This window comes from Pipra filicauda, unplaced genomic scaffold (assembly GCF_003945595.2).
Source record: "Pipra filicauda isolate LSUMZ 115617 unplaced genomic scaffold, ASM394559v2 scaffold271_size1040873_pilon, whole genome shotgun sequence".
Classification (NCBI taxonomy): domain Eukaryota; kingdom Metazoa; phylum Chordata; class Aves; order Passeriformes; family Pipridae; genus Pipra; species Pipra filicauda.
In genome coordinates this window covers 455,001-463,585 of record NW_024104389.1, presented here as the reverse complement: position 1 = coordinate 463,585, position 8,585 = coordinate 455,001, and the positions used below count along the sequence as shown (strand labels likewise).

The window sequence follows — 8,585 nt, the reverse complement described above, 5'->3', positions numbered from 1 at the left end:
TTATTACTTTCTCTTGCATACCATAGCCCATGTCTTTATATCCCCTAGCTTCTACAGCTGGATGTGTCTAAGTGTAGTCTTTTGCCTATACTTAACAGCAAGAGGTTTTTAGCATTTTGCACAAGGTTTTTCACTTCTAGCAGAATTAGTAGCTGTTTGCTACAACTGTGCATGGAGTTAGCTTACAAATTAAATGCAGTATCCAAACAACCTCGTTTCTCTCAAGCTGCTCTTGTTTGAAGTCATGAAAAAGAAGTGAGTGTGAGGACCAGGGCTATGCCCCATATCTCTTCAGCCATAGCCATGCATCTTGCATGCCAGGGCATGATGCTGCTGACTAGTAATTGCTTTCAGTTACACATCTGCTTTCAGAATAACACCACGTTAAAAAAAAAAGAAAAATCAAGAAAAAACAAGAGAAAACAGTAACTGTTTATCCTGGCTAAGCTTGTGTAACAGGTTCTCATATGATGATTTTAGTGTTCAAAGTCTTTTTTTATTAAACTGTTTCAGTATCCAGAATAAGACATTTCTCTTACTCAGCTTCATTAGTTATAGGAAATCACTGGATTAAAGCAGAGAGCAGATTAGCAAAAATAAACCGTAGTATGTCTTGGGCATATGGTGCTGTGAATGAATGGATTTTAAAAACTTAACTATGTATAACAAAGAGCAGAAGGAGAGATTTGTCTTTGTGTGCAATAATTATAATGCGCAGTAGCTGCATATCTTAACAGTCAGAAACCACAAAGCCAGGGAAAGCTTTTGGTTAGGATTTGCATGGGGGGTGTGTGCTGGTCCCCGCGCTCACATCGTGTTTTCTGTCATTTGATGATTGGGCACGAGACTGGGCTTAGCTAATTAACAGGATGCCTCTCCCTCCTTTCCCTTCCTATTCACTGGGCTCATGTTTTGCAATATTGGGTTAGTGTGGGTAACAGAGACTGGGATATAGCCCACTGGGCTAAATTTTTACCAAATACCTGTTGATCCCTACTGATACCTCAACCTGGAAAGTGTCAAATTTATGTCTTTTCTAAACAGACCCACCTCACACTGGTTTGAACATGGGTCCTGAGACACAAGTCAGTGCAAACACTGGCAATGTGCTGATGGTGCTCCACCTCTCACTTCTCAGGAAAACCATGCTTTTCCATTTGGGTGCTGAGAAGTTTCTGAAAACGAAGCAGTGGTGATGAAATCATTTCCATGTCTTAAAAAACTTGTTTACAAAGGGATATAAAGATTTGCAAAGCCAATCAAATCTGATTTATAAGGTAAATTCAGAAATACCCAGAGAGTTACCTGGTCTTTATCTGGGCTCCTCAGTATATTTGCTAGCACAGATTAACCAATTATGTTACACCACACAGCTTAAACATGAATGTCCTTGCCTATTTTTTGGGAGGGGGTTGCTTTCCTCTGAGGTTTCCACAATGTGTTTCACATCCACTGTAAGTAAGATTCTTGGACTTCTGCCCCAGATTAATCAAACATGAATCATTGCCCCATGCAGAAAGGAAGTTTTGCCAAAAAAATGAGGTGGTCCATAGAAGAAAAGCGAGAGGTAGGGAGCGTCCTCGCTCTGTGAAGTTTTAACTAATTTTATTCCTTGTTTTGGTGGGAAATTTTGTACATTGAAAAATTCACTGACAAGGACCTGATCATCTTGGTTTTTTAAACAATTACTATGAAAAATGAAATCCCCAGCTGCTCAGGAGAATATTATTTCTTTCTCCTAAATTAATTGTATAGTGGTGAGCCCTGCCAAACTTGCAGGCTTTTTGTTTAGCTTGTCAATAACTCAGCATTGCTTCTGTTGCAGAGTTCCCTGAAGAGAAGAGGCAGCAGAGAAATTCACAAAGAAAAAAAGACATTTACCCAGGTATGGTTTTCATGAACATGCACCTTTGAGCAAAATCACATGCTAAAACTCAAAATTTCTTTTTATGAGTTTTGACAGGGCCATCAGGCATATTAACTAGAATGCAATTAGGCCTTGATCTACTGAGACTTCCCAGAGATAACGTAGAAGCAATTTAGGACACAAGAGTGGTCTCTAAACTGTGCAGTTTCTTGGGCTCATTGTGCTTGTATCCATAGATTCAGGCTGCAGGTTTTCTACAAGAAGAGAAAATCACCTTTCCTCACAAAGTAATTGGATCACAGCTTAGGGACTAACTAAATTTATACACAGTGCCAAAGATTTTGTGCTAATGAGTGTCTTGGCAGGGAATGCAGTTCGCACACTGCAATGACACCACGCAAGCTCTCGTGTCGCAGCCCAGAGTCGGATCTCTCTGGTGTCAGGGGAGTAGAACATGAACTTGTACTCCCTGATCTGAGGTACAACACAGAGCCTAAGCTACCCACTCAGTCTCCCTTTGGACACTGGTTTTATTGGAATCACGTAGGTTGATCATTCTCAGGAAAGTGGTCTGCCCAGTTTCCTCTGCTTTTTATGCTGACCATAGGAGTTAAAGCTTTTCCCAGCACCCGTACAGTTACTGTTTATAGCCAGAGAGATGGGGATAGTATTTCACCTCTCTGGGAAAGGAGCCAAGAGTGACATCGTGCCTTCATTAGAGAAAGGATGCACTTCCCCTGCTGCCCCCTTGGCAGGATTAGTGTATGCAACCAAGACCTATGGGTTGTCTAGCCTTAAAATCCGTTGATTTATAATAATAACCATAATTAGTAACTACAATACATTGAACTTAAAGGCGTAGGACAGGAAGCTGAGTGAGCAGAGCGGGGGGTTGTGGTGGCCGAGAGACTTCAGCCTGCTTTCCTGGGACATGGCAGACTGAGTGTCCCCGCCAAGGTGATTCAAACATGGCTTAATCAGACCTTAAAATTGGGCACTGGGCTTTCTTCCTGCAGTGCCTGCTATGGGGAATTATTTAAGTCATCAGTCAGGTCAGAGAGTTTATTTTTTCTTCAAGTCTGTAAAATACATGGATGAAATATATACACGTGTCTGCACACATACAGATTAGAGATGAAGCTATGTGAAGGCACAATTGTGTCCACTGGGGTTTGTGGGCAGCACTGTCTTTCCTTTCCTCATTCCTGGAAATACATTGCTGTGCAAAGGGAATGGATTCTTGTGCTTGTTTCCTCTGCCCAAGTCCAGGCATTAAGAGTAGTTGTAGTTTGCCTTGGGAAGCCTTAAAAAGGACTTCACAAAATTAACTGAGTAACCAAGGGTGAGCTCAGCACCACTTGCAATGTGGGGAAGTGATCCCAGAAGCCACACGGGGAGAAAAACTTTTATGCTGTACACACACACATAGTAACTCATGCAAGGAAAGGATTTGGGCTTGGAAATGAGAACAGTTGCATCAGCACTCTGTGAGGTGGCCACTCAGTTATCTTCACCAATTCTTTAGGGTAGGAAAGACTGAGAAACAATCTTATATACTGACATGGCCCAGCCTACAGGTACATGTCCTAGCTATCTCCCAGCTCTTGAGTGTTACCTAGAGCCTTCTTCAAACCCAGGTATCCATTCAGAGATGTATTCTGGTGGAGATCAGAGTGCACCACAGCAAGTGCCCAACCTGGTCAAACAACCGCTGGGTGCTGTGGCATGGCCCAAAAGGGTTGGTACAGATATAGCCCAGTAGGATCAAAATGCTGCTCTTGAGGGACAACCATCCTAAATACACAGAGTTATTTCAAATACCCATTATATGTTTTGTGAGTGAGAAGCAACTACAAACTTAGATTCTGTGCATCCACATGCTTACAGATATGTATAGAATATGGCAAGACCGGTGTTTTTACTTACTGAGAACTCGTCATGAAAATTAGCTGGAACATTGCACGCACTGCAGGGCATATCAAGCAAATAATACACGAGACTGATTGTCTTGAAGTCATGTAAAAACAGAATTCATGGTAGCACTTACTCACCTCTAGCAGTATTGAAGAAAAAAGTTTTTATTCAGCAGAATTGCAAAACGGAGCCTCTTGGAAAATACCAGGCACCAGGCAAAACACAAAGAAAAGTGGTTCTCCAGCGCAAGGTAGGAGTGCTGGCACTCAGCCAGATGCTTGGGTGCTGGTCATACTGCCCTGTCATCAGATTTGCAACCCCAAAACTGCTTTCCCGTCTTCTGCCTGGCAGTTCCCTTGAGCTGGTGGTGGTGGTAGAGGAGATGGCGTTGGCCTCTTTCTAGCTTTGTGTCTTCTTGGCAGAAAAGAAATATCATATAGAGGAATTTTTGATCAGCTCTTCATTCTCATGCCATCATTTACATTGCATAATGAAGTTAATTTATTTCCTGTACGTTTCATTTCTTTATCTCCACATTCTACATTTGTCTAAATTAGACTGCAGACTCTGTAGGGAGGGATCTTGGTTTTTTCTTTCTGCTTTTTTTCCACATTAACATTCTTCTGAAGGACCATGCAGAGCCATGGTGCATTTGCATGCAAATAATCACTATCAGTAATCATTAACTCCCATTTATCCTTAATGATCTCTTAAAGTCTGTGATGAGCACCATGACTGATGGAACGTTTTTACACTACTGTTCCTTCTTTTCTTTTTATATGATTTGTCCTATGTATACCTTTTAGGAAAGCATCTGCATACTGGTTGTTTAATACAGTCAGGAGGCCACAGTCCAGATTCAGCCTCTGGGATTTAAGCCTCTAGTTTCTCCAAAAAGATGGAAAGGCTATTTTTTTTTTTTATTTATTTTTTTCCCTTTCTTTTCATCCATGATATAACTTATCTTATGAACTATTATGAACTTGTGTCATGAACTGTTCTTAATTTTGGTGATTTGGCCTCTCCTTAGTTTGCCTTATATGTCAAAACTCTGCTTGTCTGTGTGGGTGTCTCACCCTCTCTCTGTTTCTACTTGGTTTCAACTGATCAAGAAATCACTGATATTTCTGTACGCAAAGTTTCTGAGGGACAGATGCATGAAGGTTGGAGTCCTACCCTTCTGGCATGCTTAGATCTGGCTGATAAATCTCTCCTAATCATTCTTTTCCTTTGGAAAAAAGCTGTCCGGGGAATGGGATTTTCAATAGTCACGTTCCCTGGCAGGGAAGCGGGGAAGATCTAGAGCTTTCTCACCTTTCCAGATGGGATCCATATTTAGTAGGCAAGATTAACATCCGTCAGCTCTGTTGTTTTGTGTGAGGCTTGTATTTGCTTAAAGAAAAAACTTGTTTCTTTCAGCACTTGCAAAAAACAAAACTTACAAATTTGATCCTTTTATTCCCCCCCCCCAAGAAAAAGAATTTGCTAAGACGAAACCTTGCAATAAAGTAATGCTGTTAAAGAAGTTAACAGTAGCTTTGTCCTGCTATAATAACATGCTAACTCCACAAATGCATTGAGTCATGCAGTGATGCTGAGCAAAAACACTGGGACCCTGACCCTAAACTCATTGAAGCCTTTTCCTTTTCTTCAAAAGCTTCAAAATGCTGAGTGTGTTGTCACAAGTGTGACACAGTGACTGTTATTTATACTGTTTGAAAGGCAGTGGATGTCTGGCTGGAGCTCCCTCTGACCCCTGGGTAGGAGCTGGCCCCTGGTGTTCCCAGGCAGGACAGAGGGGTGCGAGCAGGCTGCCTTTCCCTCAGACATGGCTTCAGCTGCCTGCAGCTGGGGAGGTGCAAGGCACCGGCTAGTGCCACTCAAGGCTGGGCATTGAACCCGAAGGCAGACAAGAAGCGGGGGGAAAGAATGCTGGATTACAAAGACAGAATAAGAAAAACGTCCAATTAGCTATAAGCATAAATAAATAACCAGGAGTAATCACCCCGTCTGTGAGCTCTGATGTGCAGCACTGGTCTGGCTGTAACTTTCCTTGTGATCTTTGTATTTCCCTAAAAGCAAAACCTACAGCTGTGGGGAAAAACTAATTCTCCATGGTAGAAGAGACAGAGGTAATGTGTTGTACAGCCCTGACCAAAGATGGTGCTTTAATCATACAGCCTTATTCAGCCAGAGCAACCAAAATTCAGAGTGACTCCAGCGGAGGCTGCAAGGAATTTTGCCAGGTTTTAATCTGATACTTAATTTGCACTTTTGAGTTATAAAGAGAAAAGCAATTTGCAAATATACGTGTGAAAAAGAGGAATGTGCATGCAAGGAGACAATAGAGAAGATAGAAAGCCCATCTTTTAGAGGCTCCGCTTCTAACCGATCATATGCACCTTGATTGAATTCATACAAAACTCTTATTTCTGGTGCCAGAAACATGATAACTAGAATTTAAGCTGATTGCAGTTATGTTTGATTCTTGGTTATCACTGAAAACCAAGTGTTAACAGAAACTTTGACTATTTTTTACCTCTAATATGTTATTAACATGTAAGCTACTTTTTTACTATTCAGGTTTTTTTAAGTCTCAACCTGCAGCAAGCAGCATCAATAAGAAAGCTGACTGAGTTCAGAAGTATACAACCAATTACTTCTCTTATTAGTTATTAATAGCTGAAATTAAGACATAATTAGTATATATCTAAATAGAAAGGGATGAAATTGATCTAGGTAACATAGAAAACACTGTCACCAATGTGCTAGGATGTGTGCTATAGAAATTAAATAATTTCCTCAGATTGCTGAGCCGTAATTAGTTTTGTAATCTTTAGTTTTTTTCATTAGCCTGATCTGGGTGAACAATTAAAGTCAGTGATGTTTTCTTCTGGATTTGGTTTCCATTATTAGGAATTATAACAAAATGGTGCTTGTGAAAGATAACAGTGCTCCGGGGATTGAAATGAAGTTTCCATAGAAAATTGCACATATGTCCACATGGCCTACCAACAATGATAAAATCTACCGTCTCAAGAGATCATCTTTCAAGGCCTGCCTTCCATTATACTGCTAATGCTGATAAATGTGTCTCTTTCGAGGCCAAGTGCCTGTATCTCCATGACAATTCATGAAAGTGATTCATGCAGAGAAATTGTTCATCGGCTTAGAAATTACTTAACCTTGTCTCTTATTTCAGCACAATACACACTAGAGTTTTCATTTGAGTTGAGATGCAGTGCTTTAAAATGCCCAACACACACAAATAAAACAAAACCTTTTTATACCCTGGTACTTCCTGAAAAATGCAGGTTTTCACATGGGATGTATTTGGATGTAAACACAGTTTAATGAATTTATCTTTCCTTCCTCACGTTTTCACCAATCTCCCTTGTGAACAGTTGTCCATACCAGAAACAGAGATCACAATCTTCTCCATCCTAATAATAACAGCAGCAGAGACAACAGTTGCTTCCTATTTGGAAAATTAGTTAGGAACTCCATCTATTTCACAGCATTATGAGATCATAGTAATTAAAGTCTTCACTTTACAAGGCAGCCATGCAGTTTAGCACACCCTTTTTTGTGCTTTCTGTCTGAAGGAATCCAAAATTTTGGATTATGATGAGCAAATTCATCTGTGTAGTGTTTGTTTCATGATGCTAAAGGGGAATAAGCGTGCCATCAAGCATAAATGTAACAAAAAGTGCCAACAAATCATGGAGCCTTTTCATTTGAGTCATTATTTTCCACAAAATGTGATCAGTATTTGAGAAAAAACATTGTGCTGGCACTCTTGCATCACTGAACACCTGCACAGGCACACTTTTTTTTTTCCTCCTCTTTAACTCTGGTCAAGTTGCTTTGCCAATTTAACCAAGACGAAGCCATGAAATGTGTCTACTGTGTGGTGTACTCAGCTCTGTCTGTGTATTGTTTGCATACCTAACAGATACAGTGCAGAGAATGGGGAGGTGGAGATTTTGGAAAATAAGCTGCTGATTTTGCTTCTATTGTAATATAATCTTGGGGTGGGGGGTGATTATTCTTGGCAGGAGGACAGTGCTGATTTGAAGTGCCAGCTCCAGTTTGCCAAAGAGGAGGCTGCACTGATGCGTAAGAAGATGGCTAGACTGGGAAGGGAGAAGGACGAACTGGAGCAGGAGCTCCAGAAGTACAAGTCCATCTATGGAGATGTGGACAGTCCCCTGCCTACCGGGGAGGCAGGGGGCCCACCCAGCACCAGGGAGGCTGAGCTGAAACTTCGTCTGAAGCTGGTGGAGGAGGAAGCCAACATACTGGGCAGAAAAATAGTGGAACTGGAGGTGGAGAACAGGGGGATTAAAGCTGAGATGGAGGATATGAGGTGCCAATATGAAAAAGAGTGTCTCAGCAGGGACCACATTTCAAGCATTCCTACCTCGCCCTACGGCGACTCCGTGGAGTCAGCCACGGAGCTGCGCAGGCACCTGCAGTTTGTGGAAGAGGAAGCAGAGCTGCTGAGGCGGTCGATCTCCGAAATCGAGGATCACAACAAGCAGCTAACGAATGAGCTGAATAAATTCAAGTTTGAGCCAGGCCAGGAGCCAGGCTGGTTGGATGATGCAGCATCCAAGTGCGGTGGGACCTTGCAAGAGGAGCTGAAGTCAGCCAGGTCACAAATCAATGAGCTGAGTGGGAAAGTGATGAAGCTCCAGTATGAGAACAGGGTCCTGATGTCCAATGTCCAGCGCTATGATCTTGCCTCTCACCTGGGCCTGCGCACTTCCAGCCCCAGGGATAGTGATGCTGACAGCGATGC

General features: G+C 41.9%; 1 protein-coding gene across 1 annotated transcript in view; it reads left to right on the top strand.

Annotated features, from left to right (window-relative positions):
* The first annotated feature begins 1,848 nt into the window (after positions 1–1,848).
* Positions 1,849–8,585, top strand: part of MTCL1 (microtubule crosslinking factor 1) — a 50,270-nt gene continuing 43,533 nt past the window's right edge. The window contains exons 1-2 of the mRNA XM_027737054.2: positions 1,849–1,885; positions 7,840–8,585. The exon at positions 7,840–8,585 is cut by the window's right edge and continues 580 nt beyond it. Of these exons, the coding sequence (XP_027592855.2) occupies positions 7,897–8,585 (689 nt within the window). The 5' untranslated portion in view covers positions 1,849–1,885; positions 7,840–7,896. The remainder of the gene's footprint in view (positions 1,886–7,839) is intronic.